Below are 17988 nucleotides of genomic sequence, written 5' to 3'. Positions count from 1 at the left end.
AAATTTGCATCTGTCCTTTCTTTACTTATGCAGATCAGCTAAGTAGCATGCTATTTAAAGACTTTGTAGGAGTTGTCCTACTTCATGTCATTCTTTGCACTAGCCTGGCTTTAGCATCCCTCTGTGTTAGTGTCCAGGGCGAGCCACCCCGTGTGCGGGGAGCATGTGCTTTGTGGACATGCGGATCTACAGAGAGTTGTAAGACCCCAGCCACCAAGAAGAGGGTGGCAAACCCTGATCTGCAAATGAGCACTTCCTCTTTCCCACACGTGGCATTCAGCTTTAGGGCAAGATCACAAAACCTCTTCAGCACGGATTAAATATCAATCACAGGGCCCCAAATGGATAAAGGCTGAAATAGTGTATTTTGGATGAAGCCCAGGAAACAAATTATACTGTATATTCTGTCTTTAAAGGAATCATTCCCCCAATGGGGCAGGAAATTTTAGGCTTGTCCACAGTGTGACCAGACAGGACTCTCCCAGGCTGTTTACAAGGGCTGTAATTAGCCTCCTGTAAGCTCTGGGAGAATACAGGAGAGCAGGGCGGCACTGCGGAGCCTTGCCGGGTTCAGTCTGGACTATTCCTGGGCCTGAGGCACTGGTTGATTCTACTCAGCTCTGGAAGAATTTCCAGCCAGAACTTCTGAAAACTCCGGTGGAATCTATTAGAACCCCTCTGCGGGATTCACCCAGGACTGTGGCTCTGGTCAGCAGGTTGTAATGGTTCAGTGATTCAGAGTTACTGCCGCACCTTCCCCATCACCCCTGCTGTCCACTCTGTGGTTTCCTTGTTTCCTGTATGCATTTCATCTCATTGGTGAGATTGTGACTCCCCCTCTCCCGCACCTCAAAACTCCTCGTCTCCTATTCCTTTCACAGCCCCTAAACACTAGTGAGACTTCACATTCAGTTCCATAACTTCTCTGTAAATGTTGACTGTGTGGCAGGACTGGAGAGGCTAGTTCTCGGGAGAATGTGTGCTTTTGCATGTATATATAACTGTGCAATGTTAATGAGTCCCAGCCAGACCTTACAGGAGTGATTTAATTCTCTTGCCATTAGTCAAACAAACAGTAGGTGGGACGGGTGTTAAGCTTAAATATCTCTGGTGCACCATTTGAACCATACGTACCACCTGTGGGTTTTTTGCAACCTGCCCTTTTGTTGCGGTGGGTCCCCTAATTCTCTTTTCAGTCCCTTTCATGTCTTCATTGTTCTCAAAGGCACAGTGCTGTAAACCACATAGAGGCCTTTCAACTTCCCTTGCATTTTGTTTGATTCAGCCAATTGACTAGTACTGTCAGCTAATTGGAGTGGAAATGTAAAATGAAAGCTGTATTATTCAGCTGCCAAGTCTCCTCACTTGGCAGGGAGTGGGTGATGCTGGTAATTGTACCAGAAGTGTAATTGCTCTGGGTTCTGCCTCTGGATTTAACAGTGAACCCTGGGAGGGTCTTCCTCAGAGACACCTGATACCTGCTTCTCTTCAGTGGCTTTCTGGCAAACAGTGAGGCTTGAAGCAAATCAAATCTAATCAAGCATTCTTACGTTGTTAGAGAATACAACTACTGTGTATTTTGCTGACTGCGGGAGTGGATTGCTTCGTTTAAGTACTTAGTCAATATGTCATTCCCATCAGAACTGGCAGTTAATTTCCTCTTGGTTTGGAATGGGGGTGGAATCCACGTTCCCAGAGGTGAAGATGCTAACCTCATATGCCAGTCGTGGCCTGTGCCAGGATGTTCTGGGGAACAGTAGCTGGTGCAGAACAGAAGCCCATTTGTAAACTACTTATGAAGGAGGGAAGGTTTACATGTCTGGAAAGAGCTGAATAGCTTAATGGAAAAATAAGGAAAGTAAAATGTAGTTCATTAGTTCGTCTTTAAAGTTAATCGTCTCCGTGGTTTTGGAAAGCTAACCAAGCTGGCTTTCTTTTGTCTTGTCTTTTCTGTTTTTTTCCACTTTAATTCGTGAACGGAGTGACAGTGGTGAACCATACTTCAGGGTAGATTATGTGGGCTGTAGCATGTGGGATCGTATGGCAAGGGGAACTTCGCTCTTCCCCACGACTTAACCCTGAGCCCATGGCGTACGATAGTGACCTTTCTCACTTAACCTGCCCGGACAGAGCTTCAGAATCCTCCTCAACACAGCATTTTAAGTGTGTTTTTCTTTTGCAGAGCTGGCATATGTGAGAAAACCTGTTTACCATCTCTGAGTTAGAACTTTAGAAGAATATTTCCACTCTTAACCCAGGAAATGGAAATAGCAGCAGCTATGTAATTAGTGTACTCTTCTCATTTGCCAAGATTAAGAGGGTTGATTTGTGCAGTGTTGTCTGGTACAGTTCTGTTACCATGTCATTATTACTTTATTATGCCATGTGGCTTTATAGAAAGCTTCCTCACACATTTCCAGAGGAGAAGCTGTTTTTGTTTCCTTAGAAGCTTCAGATCTTGAGTAAGATATTGAGAATAAGGTTGCTGAGGCAGGGCTGGCTACCTTTGTTGGTCCCAGCTTCCCTCCTGCACAGAAATCCTTGCCGGCTGCAAGGAGGTGGGGTGGAGATGGCAACAGCAGCCAAAGTCAGTTAGGTCAGTTGATCAGTTATGCACAAACCTGTCGAGAGCTGTTCTCTCCAGAACAATTATTTTTTAGTTGAAAGAGCATGGTTCTTGAAACCAAGCAGTCCTGGCTTCATACTCAGGATTTCCCAGGTAATATGTCACCAAACTATTTTTAAAATTTTGGTTTCTTTTTCTTTTCTTTTTTTTTTGTAAGACAGAAGCAATAATTTAGTAATTAACAGGATTTTTACAAGGATTAAATGTTACATGTAAATACACATATACACACATTTCTATGTAATATGTATGTTATAGGTGTATATATGCATGTATACGTACCTATAATATACACATATAGGTATATATAAGACACGCACATATGTGTAATATATGTGTGTAGTAGTTCCTTGGTAAAAAATAGCTGTGATTACTGTATGGACATATAACTTGTGTAATGACATTTTAAAATGGACGTTATAAAATGGGGTTTGGAAAGTTATATGTTTGATTTTTTTAATGCATTATCTTAATGATATCTTATTTTGAAAAGTAAGCTTTCTAACTTGCTTGCACATTAGGAGTGGTTGTATATTGATGAACTTGGTCATGAAATGCACACATGAGAAAAAAAATCCAGCAGATGATGAACTGCTTTATAACTTCTGCACAGAAGTGTACGGTGACGATCCCTCCGAGAAACAGAGGTCATATAGAGATTTATCTGGAGCACAGGAAAGGTCCAAGGATGGAGAAATGGGAGCCTCTGCTCTACCCTGTAAGTGTTGGGCACTGTGCTGAGGAACTGAAAATGTGTTATCTAATTTACCCTCCCAATATTCCTCCATAAAGATATTTTATATTCTTTATTCTTTTTATGTAAAAGTAAACCAAGGCTGTCAGGATAATTGTCTTAAGGTTCTGTAACTAGGCAGGGAGCTGGATTCCAACTCCCAGATGTATGACTCCAGAATTCACCTCCAGATTCTGGACACTGTGACCTAACCTCTGACTTTTATGGAGGAAGAATCTGAGGTTCTGGCAAATGACTTGTCTAGTGTGCCCAGCTTGCTGAAGGCAGGTTCTAACTCCTAGTCCAGTGCTCTTTTTCTGTACTTGGTTCTCTTTCCAATTATTCTTTTCCTTTGTTCCCTAATTGTTTTAAAAAATCTTGCTTCTTCAACTGTATTTCAAGTTCATGTGCATATACATGTAAGGGACGGGGTTGTACTTTTCTGTATCTCCCACTTGCCTAGCAGAATGATAAATCCTCTATAAATTCTTGGTGACTTGAACTGTTGAAAGATTTAGTCTCCGAAATTCCATTTTGAATGAGGCAGTCTATGTATACATATACACAAATTGGGGCTTTATCTCTGAGACATTTAACTGATACTTTATAATAATGGTTCTCAATGTTATTGGATCCACTGTACTGTTTTTATCCAATCTGACAATCTTTATCTTTTAACATTTTCATTCAGTGTAATTACTGATATTTGAAGGTTTATATTTACTATCTTACTGTTTGTTTTCTGTTTGTTCTTCTGTTCTATGATTCTTTTTTCTCTCTTTTCTTCTTTTGGATCAATCCAAAATTCATATCCCCATCTTTTAGCTTGTTAGTTATATACATGCTTTTACTATTTCTTTTAGTGATAATCCTAGAGATTATAACATGTATTAATTATTTTATCTCTTCCCAACTAGGATCTTAAAACACTTTATTTTTTATTTAACCCTTTGCTGTCTTATGTGTTATTGCTATGCAGTTTGTATCTACATATATTTTAAATGCCACAAAATATTATTATTTTTGTTTTGTACAGTTATTTTTTTGGATTTACCGACACATATGCCCTCTCCTTTACTCTTGATTCCTTCTGACATTGCTATGTTTCCATCTACAATCATTTTCATTTTGCCTGAAGAACTTCCTTTACTTTTTTTTATGTTCAGATCTGCGGGTGACAAATTCTCATAAGTTTTATTAATTTAAAGTGTCTTCATTTCATTTTTAATTTTTGAAGGCTATTTTTGCTGGGTATAGAATTCACTTAGTGATTGTTTTCATTTATCACTTTAAAGATTTGTTTTATGACTTCCATCATTTTTTGTGGAGAAGTTGGCTATCAGATTTATTGTTCTTCTTTGAATATAATTCTCCACCCTTCTATAGATTTGAAGATTTTTCTGTATGGAAGCAACTTAAGTGACTGTCAGTGGATGAATAAATAAAGAAAATGTGGTACACACACACACACACACACACACACACACACATACACACACACATACACACACACATACACACACACACACACACACACACACACATACACACACTGGGATATTATTCAGCCTTTAAAAAGAAGGAAATCCTATCATTTGTGACAATATAGATCAACTTGGAGAGCATGATGCTAAGTGAAATAAACCAGACTGAGAAAGACAAACACAACATGATATCACTTATGGATGGAATCTGAAAACAAAACAAAACAAAACAAGACAAAACAAAAAAAACCTGTCAAACTTATATAAGCAGAGAGTAGAAAGTGGTTGCTAGGGGCCAGGGGTGAGGAGGAATAGAGAAAGGAAAAATATATTTTATTCTTTACTGTTAGTTTTTCATAGTCTTACTCTGATGTGCTTAGGTATTATTTTCTTTATATTTATTATGCTTGATAATCCTTTTACTTCTTGAATCTATGGCTTAATGTTTTTCTTCTGTCTTGGAAAGTTCTTGGCTGTTAGTTTTTCAAAAATTTATTTCTGCCTATTTCTGTCATGTCTTCCTCAGTTGCCCATGTGTTAAACCTTGAAGCATGTTTCGTGTGTCTCCCATGCTCTTTTCTGTTTTCTATACTTTTTGTTTTTTTGTCCTTCAGTTTGGATATTTTTCTATTGAGCTATCTTCTTACTTACCAATATTCTTTTGAGCTATGTCCAGTATGCAGTTAAACAAAATTAATTTCATTCGTTTGTATTTTTCTGTTCTAGAATTTCAAATTAATTGTGGTTGGGATACTGGTTATGTGATAAAATATTCATAGTTATTTTAAAATTTCCAGTATATTTTTTTGTCCTCTGTTATTTTCATAAAGTTCTAAACAAAAAATACAATCTTTCTTTGAGTTACATGATAGTTAAAGTTCTGGATAATTCAGTGTGTATTATTACCAGTCAATAAGTTCTTCGTGTTTATAAGTAAAACAGAGTTAGAGTAAATAATCAGATAATTATAAACAGATTTTTCACTGACATGAATGTTCAAATGTCGTGTGGAAGTGGGACAGTTTTTCTTTGTGTTTTGCATGACATGAAATCTAGAATTCATGATCCCTGTCCATTAAATGCCAGTAGTACCCCAATCTTCAGTCTTTAAAACAAATTCTAAAATACTTTGTAGGGTGGCATCACCCCTGTTTAGGAGCCTGCTTTACATTAAATAGTGAGGTTGCATTGTCTGTAGTGAAATCTTTGACTCAGGGTCTTGGCCAGGCCTGAAAACAGACATTTTAGGATGTGGCTTTACCTGGGTGAATGCGAGTGTGAGAACAGCTCTCAAACATTTACTGGATGGCCAGTTTAACTAGGCCAACTGCCAAGAGCCTAGCTACAGGAAAAATAAAAAAGGAAAAAAGAAAGTTGGGGAATAAGGACATGCAGTAGAACTTCAAATGATCTGTACAGTATTGGCATGCTGGAACGTGATAGCTGGAACATGCTATTCATGTTCACTTGAATGAGCTTGGCATTCAAGTCAGAAATAGAGGGGCCCTTTCAGAGCAAAGGTCTTGACTGAGACATAAGTCTAGAAGACAGGATCTTAGTGCATATTGAAATGGCCATTGCAGGTGCAAGACTTTTATTGGACAGCATGGGGAGTGAAGTGCTGTTGTCTGTATATTTGGCTTTTTAGCAATTACATCACAAAATAGCTAGTGATTATCTAAATTTGGGAATATCCATCCATCCATCAGTCAAAAACATTGTAAGTGCCTGCTATGTTTTAGTCACTATGGGAACACAAATGTACTTATATATAAAGAAATAGTCTCTACTCTTGGGAAGGGAGGGAGGCAAATAAACTAATTGTAAAGAATGATAATGATATATTGCAGAGGAAGACAAGAAAATAAATAATATGAGAGATAATGGTATAGCAATAATTTATTTCATGTGCAAACATTTTGAATGTTTGTTTTTCTTCATTTGCCTTAGGAATATGAAATGAAGTCTTTGAGAGCAGAATTTTTTAGAGGAAAAATATAATTGGAAACTTAAGTTATATTAGGGTCTCCCTATATCTGACTTACTTAAAGTGGAAAAATGAGTCAGTCTGTTTATTCATTATAGAACTTTTTTTCTGTGGGTAACATCTCTAGAAATTTATGAGGGTTATTTTGTCATTGGGGTGCTCTTAGGTTGTCCTTTCACTATAACAGGATTGTGTTAGAATGAATGGAAAGCTGGGTGTAAAAAATAGAAGAGTTACAGAACTAAGCCTGTGTTTCCATTGCTTCAGAATTTGGAATATGAAGCACATTCACTGGGCATTTAATTTTATTCTGCATTTTGAAGAGATCCTCTTTTGTTTGTTTGTTTTGTTTTTTCTCTTCTAGGAGTATAGTTTCCACAGCACTCTCTAGTGGAATATTTTATAAACATTTAGGCTGTGTAAAACGTAACTCCCCCTTCTCTTGGAAACTGGAGATTCCAGGAGGGATTTTCTAAAGTTTTAAATGCTACAACTACGCCCTCTGTCATAGAAAATACCATCATCAACTGGTTAGGGTTGTGGCAAATGACCAGAATCATAAGTAACATTTATTGAATGCTTCCTATGTACCAGTCACTGTGCTAATAAGTATATTAGTTTATTTCATGTTTATTATCACTCTATTGGGTTCTATCTTATCCATAGTTTATATGTTAGGAAATGGACACTCAGAAAAGCTAAGAGATTTGTTCAAGATCCCACAGCTAGGGAGCAGTTGAATTGGTGTTTGAATCCAAGTTTACCCACTCCACCGTATTGGTATTGCTACTTGAGTGAGTGTGGTGTATGACCTTGTGTTCATAGACCAAGGCTGTGGGTACAGAAGTAAGTATGGTTGGAAAAATGAAAGCTTCAGAATCAAATGGACACTGGTTCAAATATAGGTGCCATCACTGAATAAGCTTTGGTAATATTACCTAACCTCTGTGAACCTTGGTTTCCTTATCTATAAAGGCGGGGTGATGATATCTATCTCAAAATATTTTAGGAAGAAATATAAAAGATCTGAATGTGCCAAAGAGTCTGGAATCCAGAAGGTGCCATTTTTTTCCTTTTTCTTTTTGTGAAAAATAGGACTTGGAGGAATAAGTCTGGCATTGTGGAAGTGGGGAAGCTTTGGGAACATGAGGCAGAGAAATATTGACTTCGTCAAGGAGGCAGAGAGGTCCTCCCTGAGGAAGCGGTATTTCAACAGAAACCTGGAGGACATATGGAAGTTAGATTAAAAGGGGTAAGTGTGGGCGCGTGGGTGGCTCAGTTGTTAAGCAGCTGCCTTCAACTCAGGTCATGATCCCAGGGTCCTGGGATCAAGCCGTGCATCGGGCTCCCTCCTCAGAGGGAAGCCTGCTTCTCCCTCTCCAACTCCCCCTGCTTGTGTTCCCTCTCTCGATGTGTTTCTCTCTGTCAATAAATAAAATCTTAAAAAAAGGGGGGGGTAAGAGTATATAAGGCACCGGGGTGGTTCAGTGGGTCAAGAGTCCAACTCTTGATTTTACCTCAGGTCATGCATGATCTCAGGGTTGTGAGATTGAGCTCCATGGTGGGCTCCATGATTTTCTCTCTTCCTCTGCCCCTCCCCCCTCAAAAAATGGAGGGCGTAGGAGTGTGCTTTGCAGGCATGGGGCACATTTTAGGCAGGTAAGTCGCTTAATCTCACAGTCCTTTCCTCTGAAATGTGCAGTACAGCCCTCATGTGCCTTATCTTGGCCTGTAAAGTGAGAGAGTGAAGGTAGCCATGATTTGACCTGGTAAGACTGCTGTACACTAGAAGGCATTCATTGTTATTGATATCGTATGACAATAGTGTGGCATGGAAAAAAAGGATGGCTTTGAATCCAGATCAACTTATTACTAGATGTGCTCTAGACAGTTCCTTCAGTCTTTCCACACCCTATTCCTTCATTTATAAAATGAATGCTTTTATAAATGCATTTATAAAATAAGGCTTTGTTCCCAAGATGCTGTGAGGAGCAGTGGGCTGGCATGTGTATGGGGGACCCGCAGAAGTACTGGCATGTGGCGGGAGCTTGTTCCCTTTCCTACCCTGCCCCCACCTATGCTACCACACCATGCTAGAGAGACATATATACAGGAACTTGATGTTAACTTGCCACACTTTCAGCGTCTCTTGTCAGCCAGCTGAACAGACATTTTCAGTTATATGTAGCAGCGGTCTTTTCATCTGTGACTCATGCTGTTGTTTCCGTATCCAAGCTAATATTCTTATAGCCAGTGCCTTTGGGTTTATCATTTTAAGACAGCAGGAGGGGGATATCAGGTGCAAGTTAGTCACTCCAGGATGCTGAAATGAGAAACAGCTTAGGTCCTTGGTGTGGAAAACAAGAAACTCCATGAGGGGGCCTTATATGGGGCAAGCTTTTGAAATCGGTCTCAAGCAGGGAGTGGTCTGCCATTTTCTCTCTTATTTGGCATTAACTTATATTTGCTCCTCCTGAAAGGAGAGAATTTAATGTAAATATAAGGACTCCTATCTTTTCTTAACAATAGGTATCCTCTGTTCTTTTTTATTTGGGGCCGGATGAGGAGATTTACATGAACTTTAAAATGAGACTGAATGAAAAAGGTATTGTTTATCTAAGCTGTCTGAGGAAGGGCACTTGGGGAAAAGAATTGAACTCTAAAATAACCTTATGAAAGTTATTGATTTGTTTCTTTATGGTTCCTTGACAAACAAGAACATTATTTCCATGCCTGAACTGGAGCTGGGTCAAAGAACACTTTTTTATAGATTATCTTTTCTGAAAACCAGACTTGTCAGAAAAATAAACCTCCAGAAATGAAGATATGAGACCCAGCTGAATATTGTGGCCCTTCCTTGCTTTGAAGGACAAGTAGGGAACACAATTAATTTTTTAAAATCTTCCTGAGTGCACAAATGTTTAGGAATAACTCAAGAAGTTTAGATAAATGGCTCACTGTTTTATATTTGGTAGGTAGTTTGATTTAACTCTACTTCCCCGCTGCCAGTTCAACTCTAAAGCCCAGATTCTATTTACCTATGGTCAGCAGGAAAAGGGACACATTTTTTTTTGTTCTTGTACCTTATATTTTAAAAGTAACTTTAAAAGGTCACATAAGTTTCACCTACCATGTGCAAATACTGTTCTAGACATTAGGGTCACAGCAGTGAACAAAACAAGCAAAATTCCTGCTCTTTTAGGGCTGTGTTCTAATGCGAAAGAGAAAGGCCATTAGTTAACAACTGTATAATATAATGTTAAGTGGTGACTTCTAGGAAGGAATCCAAGTAAAGGAATAGATAGATGCAAAATACTGTCCGAAGAGGTGGTGTTTGAACAGCCACTTGAGTGAAATGAAAGAATAAGCCGTGGAGATGTTTGGAGGAAGAGCACCCCAAATAGAGGGAATGGCAATTTTTAAGGCCCTGCACTGGGAGCATACTCGGTAGTTCCAGGAACAACAAAGAAAACCAGTATAGCTAGAGCCAGTTAAAAAAGGTTTGTGAGAAAGGGTAGAAAATGAAGTCAGAGAGAGAACTAAGTTGCCACTTGAACTTTTTAAGCAGTAGAGAAGTATGACCAGATGCCATCAAGCTATGACAATCCTATCCTGAAGTCCATTTGCATTCTGAACCCCCCACTTTGGAGCCCGGCTTGCTCTAAGTTACAAGCCATGTTCCCCAGAAGGTGCTTGGAGAGACTTTTAGCACCCATTTCCTTGAGGTGCTTTCAACAGCCCTCATTTGTCAGCCCCAAACTGATCCCCAAACTGATCTGTGACCACACAATCTTTAGCTGGGTCCTCCCATTTGATTCAAGAAAGCTTTGGGTCAACCAAGGCTAAACATAAGGACCGAAGAATCAGAAATTCTTGATGCCAAGAAGATCCATCAGAGTTAAGAAAACAAACTCAAAAAAGGAGAGTGTTGTGCTGTCTTCCAGGCTATAAGTGCACAGGGACCTGAGGCCCAAGCGGCTCACAGCTGTCCCCACACCCAGGGAAGCCAGGGGTCCTGGCCTACATCTCCTTACCTGGGAGATTCTCAACAGCTCCCTATCTCAGCACTGAGTTACCTAAAGATGGCTTTGAGAAGCTGACATTTCTGTGAAAACACTTCATTTAAAGAAATATGTTTCATTGAATAAATGAGTAAATATACATGCCTATTATACTGGTCCAGCTTTTCTAGAAAATTTTAATATCTACAAGAAATTATGTAAGTTACATTTTTGTTATTGAAAAAAAAAATGGAAACTGTGGATAAGAATAAAGGAAAAAAAAATTACCTACAATCTATATACAGGAATGACCATCTTTCACTTACTGGTTTATATAATTTTGTACTTTGTTTCCATGTGCATGAATATGTTTTTATTATAAAAATGGCATTATATGACATACAAATGGCTAACAGACACATGAAAAAATGTTCAACATCATTAGCCATCAGGGAAATTCAAACCAAAGCCACACTGAGATACCACCTTACGCCAGTTAGAATGGCAAAAATTGACAAGGCAAGAAACAACAATTGCTGGAGAGGATGTGGAGAAAGGGGATCCCTCCTACATTGTTGATGGGAATGCAAGTTGGTACAGCCACTCTGGAAAACAGTGTGGAGGTCCCTTAAAAAGTTAAAAATGGAGCTACCCTATGACCCAGCATTGCACTACTGGGTATTTACCCCAAAGATACAGACGTAGTGAAGAGAAGGGCCATATGCACCACAATGTTCATAGCAGCATTGTCCACAATAGCTAAATCGTGGAAGGAACCGAGATGCCCTTCAACAGATGACTGGATTAAGAAGTTGTGGTCCATATATACAATGGAATATTACTCAGCTATCAAAAATAACGATTTCTCAACATTTGCTGCAACATGGATGGCACTGGAGGAGATAATGCTAAGTGAAATAAGTCAAGCAGAGAAAGACAATTATCGTATGGTTTCTCTCATCTATGGAACATAAGAACTAGGAAGATCGGTAGGGGAAGAAAGGGATAAAGAAAGGGGGGTAATCGGAAGGGGGAATGAAGCATGAGAGACTATGGACTCTGAGAAACAAACTGAGGGCTTCAGAGGGGAGGGGGTGGGGTAATGGGATAGACTGGTGATGGGTAGTAAGGAGGGCACGTGGAAATGCCTGTTGCATGGTGCACTGGGTGTTATACGCAACTTATGAATCATCGAACTTTACATCAGAAACCAGGGATGTACTGTATGGTGACTAACATAATATAATAAAAAAATTTAAAAAATGGCATTATATTCTACATATTATTTTTTAACTTGGAAGCACAGTTTTGGGTGAGCTTTATTTATTTTTTCTCATTTCTGTTCTAAGAAACCAAGGGAATTTAAAATGAGATGAATTAATCAATAATTGAAGTAGGGTTATTATACCATTCAAATTGAAGAAAATTTATGTTGACAGTTGATATACTGCTCTTATAGAATACTGTAAATAATTTCCCCCCAGAAATTTGAGTGAGGGCTATATTCATTATTTATTTTTAGCACTAATGAAATGTTCAATAAATACTTAACCAAGTGAAATAAGGTTTTTTTCCTTGAACTACTTGACTCTTACTTTAAGATATTTGGAGATGGAGGGACTATATTATCTGCAAGAACATTTGATCCACGTATTATTAAAAATATTAAAAGCTATATTAACAGATCATATTTTGATTGCTTTTTAGTTTGTCATAATCTAATCCTTTAATCTATATTCTAGGGAAAAACTATTTTAAGAATTCCTTTTGCAAAATGTGTTAGATTGGAAGAGAGGATTATAAAGCAATGGAATTGCAGTAGTAACATGGAAGATCTGTAAAACTCACTTTACAGTGTTATTTCTTTGGACTTTATGGCTTTATCCAAAGTTTTAGCTATTGAGGAACTCTAGTATCCCCACCTTCATAAAGCAATTTTATGGAACCATAGAAATTGATTCGTAAAGTTTTAGGCCTGAAAATATATAGCCATCTATCCAGGCCTTGGTAAAGGGCTCATTTTATTTAAAATTAGCCATAAATTACTACTCTATGAGGATATCAACATAAGGAAGTTTTTGACAAGTCCGACGGCCTGATGAAGAATTTTTTTCAAACGTAGTTTGATTCCAGTGAAGTAATAACCTTCAGCATTATGGGGATTTTGTAGTGTTATCACTTAGACATTGTTTTATCAAGATCTTGCATCTTAACTGGATATTTCATTTTGCCTGGATAGATATTTTCTTGAGGGTTAGCAAGTTCTCAGTGTTGTTCATTAATTCAGCAGCACTCAGGAACCACATTCAGTGAAGGGGGTACATAGAAAGGAGTGAAACGAGACCTCCTTGTTTAAAAGAGTCATAGTCTGGTGGGAGGACAAATACGTAAACAAATTCAGGAAGGCCTCTTGGGCCCAGAGAAACCTAACTTTGAATTAACATGAAGAAAAATTACGCATCAATGGGTGAAAGTAAAATATGATTCCCTGTTTTTAGAAGATCCTGTATAGAGGTCAATAACCAAGTCCAGTGACTGAGAGCTGCTAACAAGTATAATGGACTGTTTTGGAGTCTGGGGTCACTGAGACAAGAATTGACGTGCAGAGAAGTTGACCCCTGGTGTAAGAATGCCATACCTGGAGAGAGTGAAGCTGACTGTGCTGAGAGCCATAGTGAGTATGTGGGGCTGGTATGGCCATCCTGTGTCCAAGTGAAAGGAAGACGTGGATTCCTGGTTGTGTCAGCTCAGTGAGACAGGGAATTCCACTTATCTAAGGAATAATGAAAATGCAGTCTGTGGATTCATTCTTCCCTTCTGCTGCAACATCCTGAATCCTTCCAGTGCTAGGGTCCTAATGAAATAGTAATTTCACTCTGTTCTACGTAGGTAGGCTAGAGTGGGAAGATGAGAAAGTCAGGTACTTATGGAACTGTTTTCTCTCTGAGAAAAGGAAATGTTTAGGAGATGCTTGCTAAATGACTGTGACATCTTAGAAAGCATTTGGATTAAAAATAAATTACACTTAATCCGCCCTTAGTAAGTTCCAGGCACTGTTGAGATCTCTTTAAATACATCATCTCATTTGCTCCTTTCAACAATCCTATGAGTTAAGTACTTTATCATCCCTACTTCTCAGGTGAGAAACCAGGGCACAGACACCTTAACTTGATGACAGACTCGCCATTTGGAGTGGTGACACCGGGATTCAAGCCCAGGCAGCCGGGCTCCTGAGCCTGGCTGTCCAGGTCTCTTAGAGCTTTGTGATCTTGAGCAAATTACTCAATCTCCCACGTCTTGTTACCTCATCTGTAAAATGGGAACAGTCATAACAATAATGCCAGCTCCATAGAGCTGTCATGCATGTAAGCACCTTGCAGAGATTTGATATGCAGTTACTTCCCTCTCTGCCGGGCCCAGCCCTCTAGAATGATGGCAGAGGTCAGGAAAGCACAGAGGCCACCCTCCTCTAGTACCACAAATGCCTCCTCTATCAGTGCGTCCTGCTCCAAGAGTCATGCATAAGTCAGCCTAAGATAATAATCAATAAATGGTAGCTGCTGACTTTGTGAAGTTGTCACTTTTATTTAATCTGTATCCTGAAACTGATATTGTGCTCTTGAAATCAGCGGGGAACATATTTTACCTCGTGCTTGGGAATGAAATTTGTTTTTCTTCACCTACTTGTCATCGCTCCTTCGCTGAAGAAGAGACTGTAGTTGGCACGCTATTGCCAATTTCAGAGGAATGTGCTATAACAATAAAAAAAAGAAAGAAAGAAAGAAAGAAATTCAGAGGTATTCCAAATCAGGTTCTAGTATTCATTTGCTTTGACTCAGAGTTTTTGTGAATTAGCCACTGGGAATGTAATCTCACGTTAGATATGTTTTGTGTTTTTTAAGCGACTTTGGGTTTGAAGCACGTTCCCTAAGAGGTTATACATTTAACATTTCTCAGTCTGAAAGGATGACTTCATCTGTGCTTGGGAAGGTTGTGCACATCCATGGAAGTCCATACTTGTGTTGGTATGTCAGACATAGTCCTCCAGAGAAACAGAACCAAAAGGAGACATATGGGTATCTTTATATATGTGTATATATAAAAAGAGATTTATTTTAAAGGATTGGCTCATGCGGTTGTGGGGACTGGCAAGTCCAAAATCTGTAGGGCAGGCCAGCAGGCTGGAAATTTAGTCAAGAGTTAAAGTTGTACTTGCGAGATTGAAATTTTGATATTTGTAGGGCAGGCTGGTAGCCTGGAAACTTAGGCAAAATTTCCATGTAATAGTCTTGAGGCTAAATTCCTTCCTCTTCAAGAAACGTCAAATTTTGCTTTACAAACCTTCAACTGATTGGATGAGGCCCATCATGTCATCCAGGGTAATCTCCTTTACTTGAATCAACTGATTGTAAATGTTAATTACATCTACAGACTATCTTCACGGCAATGTACAGGCTGGTGTTTGACCAAACAGCCAGGCATCACAGTCTAGTCAAGTTGACATGTAACATTAACTGTCACACTTGGTTTCTGCTTTTTTGTGGGGAAGTTCCAGTTCATCCCAGTTCAAGTCAAAGGCCCTCAGGTTCATGATCCATAATAACGTGTGAGAGTCTGATGAATGGTGCTCGTATGCATGCTTCATTTGTACCCCAATATGATTAGCATACAGCTGCACATATCACAGCCACTCAATAATTTGGTTGATCTGCCCTGAATACACTGAACTACTTGTTCAAGTCCTTGTTTCTATGAGCATTACACTAGACAGTACGCAAGAGCTGGAAAGTGACGTCTAAGGTGCTGGTATTAGCTAACTAGTGGCAAATGCTGCTTTCAGGATGCTGGTTACTGCTAGTGCAAGTGTCCTTTTACTTTAAACATGCTCCGATGGTTTCTGTTAGTTAACAGCAAAGGGAAACTTCAAGTCAGGGAGCAACTTGTCCTCCTGAGGTTTCAGGCCAATCGATGGTTTTTACTCTGGATATCGACAGCTCTCTGCTGCATGCCCTTGTTTTTGGCTACGTGGGCTGAATGTGGTGAAATGGATTATATAGCTTTTACTGCCTCTCGGGGTTTAATCAGTGCCCAGCAAGCACTGTGTGTGCCTGTGACTTTCCTTTGCCTTTTAATTGTTCGGACTGTGGGGCTGTTGATGGTGCTGCTTCTCTGGGCTCCTACCTTGACTGATCAGTTTTTAACTCAGAGCTTATGCTTCCTTGCAGGATGCTACAACTTGGAAGCCTGATTCATGCCAGAACTGCCGTTGCCATGGCAACATCGTTATCTGCAAACCTGCTGTTTGCAGAAACCCTCAGTGTGCCTTTGAGAAGGTATGGCATCCTAATTATATCCTAAATGTATTGGTAAAGTCAGAGCAGGTTAGGATTTTTGCATCTTTTCAGTCATCGGGTTCTGACATTTATCCCATTCTCTAATTGGAAGGCTTATGAAATGCAGGAGAGAACTTTTACATATGACATTTAAGAATATCTCAATTTCTGTTTATTGAGAATTTACTCTGGACCGGGCGCTCAGTTAAAGGTTTACAAATGTTATCCCACTTGGGGTAGGTATCTTTCTCCCCACTTTACAGATGAGGAAATGAAGCCTGGAGATTTCAAGCAACGTAACCACGATTATGCAGTTAATAAACTGCTGTCCAGAGGTTTCCCCGGGGCAGACAGATGCTAAAGCGACTGATAGGCACCGTTGAATGGATTGAAAGTCAGCGTTGACTTCTTGAGGATAATTTTCTAAAACCGTTATTTGTTCTGCCACTAACTGTATTAATGCGTTGCTGTCAAGCTCCCTCGGAACATGGAGAGGCTTGGACTCCAGAAATCTCCTGGTTGACCAAGTATATGAGGGATATTTCCTTCCTGCCCCTTTGTTAAAAATTTTCCATTTTTTCTGACTACACATCTAATTCTGTTAGAATATTTTTTCCAGTTGCTGACTCTTTTCTTTTTAAAGTGAATCTATTAAAAAAAACAGCTTAAGCTTCAAATTTGAACATTTGAAACTTTCTGGAGAAGACTAAATTATTTTCTTTAAAAAGCATTCTATCAATTTCACAAGCACAGTTTAGTTTTCTAGTTTTCTTCCTCCCCCCATAATAACCTTGAGACTTTATGCCATCTAGTGCTAATGAGTTCCTGTTTGTTTTTAACACTGGCATGAAGAAGGTTCTGTATACCTTTCAGTGTAGCCCTCAATTTCTTCACGGATATATTTCTGAGAAGCTGGGTGTACATCCAATGTTGGTAAATTTAATAATATTTTGTTGTATATGGTGGGGCTTTCTATTTTATGGAGGAAGTACTCCTAAAAGATCTCTACTTAGCTTGCTGAGTAATTCATGTCAGAATCTGAGTTGCTCATATAAGGACCGTGAAGACATACCCTCTTCCACTTCACATGAATAACTGTGGTTTCATGTAAGAAGAAGGAGCCTCACATTAAATGTTAGAAAGATATCGATTGGGGCACCTGGGTGGCTCAGTTGTTAAGCGTCTGCCTTTGGCTCAGGGCGTGATCCCAGGGTCCTGGGATCGAGCCCCACTTCGGACTCCCTGCTCTGCTGGGAGCCTGCTTCTTCCTCTCCCACCCCCCCTGTTTGTGTTCTCTCTCGCTGGCTGTCTCTCTCTCTGTCAAATAAATAAAAATAAAATCTTTAAAAAAAAAAAAGATATTGATTGTATTGCTGAAAACTAAATGTGTTCTACACCAGGGGTCAGCAGACTAGATCTGGCCTGCCACTTGTTTTTGTATGACCTATGAACAAAGAATAGTTTTTATGTTTTTAAAGGGTTAGAAAAAGACAAACAGAACAGTATTTCATGATATAAAAATTATATGAAATTAAATTTTACTGTTCATAAATAAAGTTTTATTGAAACACAGGCATACTCATTTGTTTATGTGTTGTCTGTGGCTGCTTTTACACTACAAGAACAAAGTTGTGTAATTGTGATACAGACCAAATGTGGCCCCCAAAGGCTAAAATAGTTATTATCTGGTTCTTTACAGAAAGTAAGTTTCTCGCACTGGTTCTATACCAAACATGACATTGTCCCTTCCTCATTTGTTTTTCCAATTTTTCCCATCTCAGTAAATGGCAACTCCTTTCTCCCAGTTGCTCAGGCCAGAACACT

The 17988-nt window shown here is 39.2% G+C and overlaps 1 protein-coding gene across 3 annotated transcripts in view; it reads left to right on the top strand.

Moving 5' to 3' along the window:
- Nucleotides 1–17988, top strand: part of FRAS1 (Fraser extracellular matrix complex subunit 1) — a 413106-nt gene that overhangs the window by 140339 nt on the left and 254779 nt on the right. For 2 of the 3 annotated variants that reach the window (XM_045790212.2, XM_045790198.2), the window contains exon 3: nucleotides 16057–16164. In XM_045790212.2, the coding sequence (XP_045646168.2) occupies nucleotides 16057–16164 (108 nt within the window). Of the gene's footprint in view, nucleotides 1–12531; nucleotides 13506–16056; nucleotides 16165–17988 lie in introns of those variants that run through there. The other variant, XM_045790207.2, reaches the window with a different exon arrangement.

Source organism: Ursus americanus, chromosome 8, assembly GCF_024610735.1.
Source record: "Ursus americanus isolate L20-20 chromosome 8, mUrsAme1.1.p, whole genome shotgun sequence".
NCBI classification, from domain to species: domain Eukaryota; kingdom Metazoa; phylum Chordata; class Mammalia; order Carnivora; family Ursidae; genus Ursus; species Ursus americanus.
The sequence above is the reverse complement of the archived record's forward strand: the minus strand, read 5'-3'. Positions and strand labels throughout refer to the sequence as shown.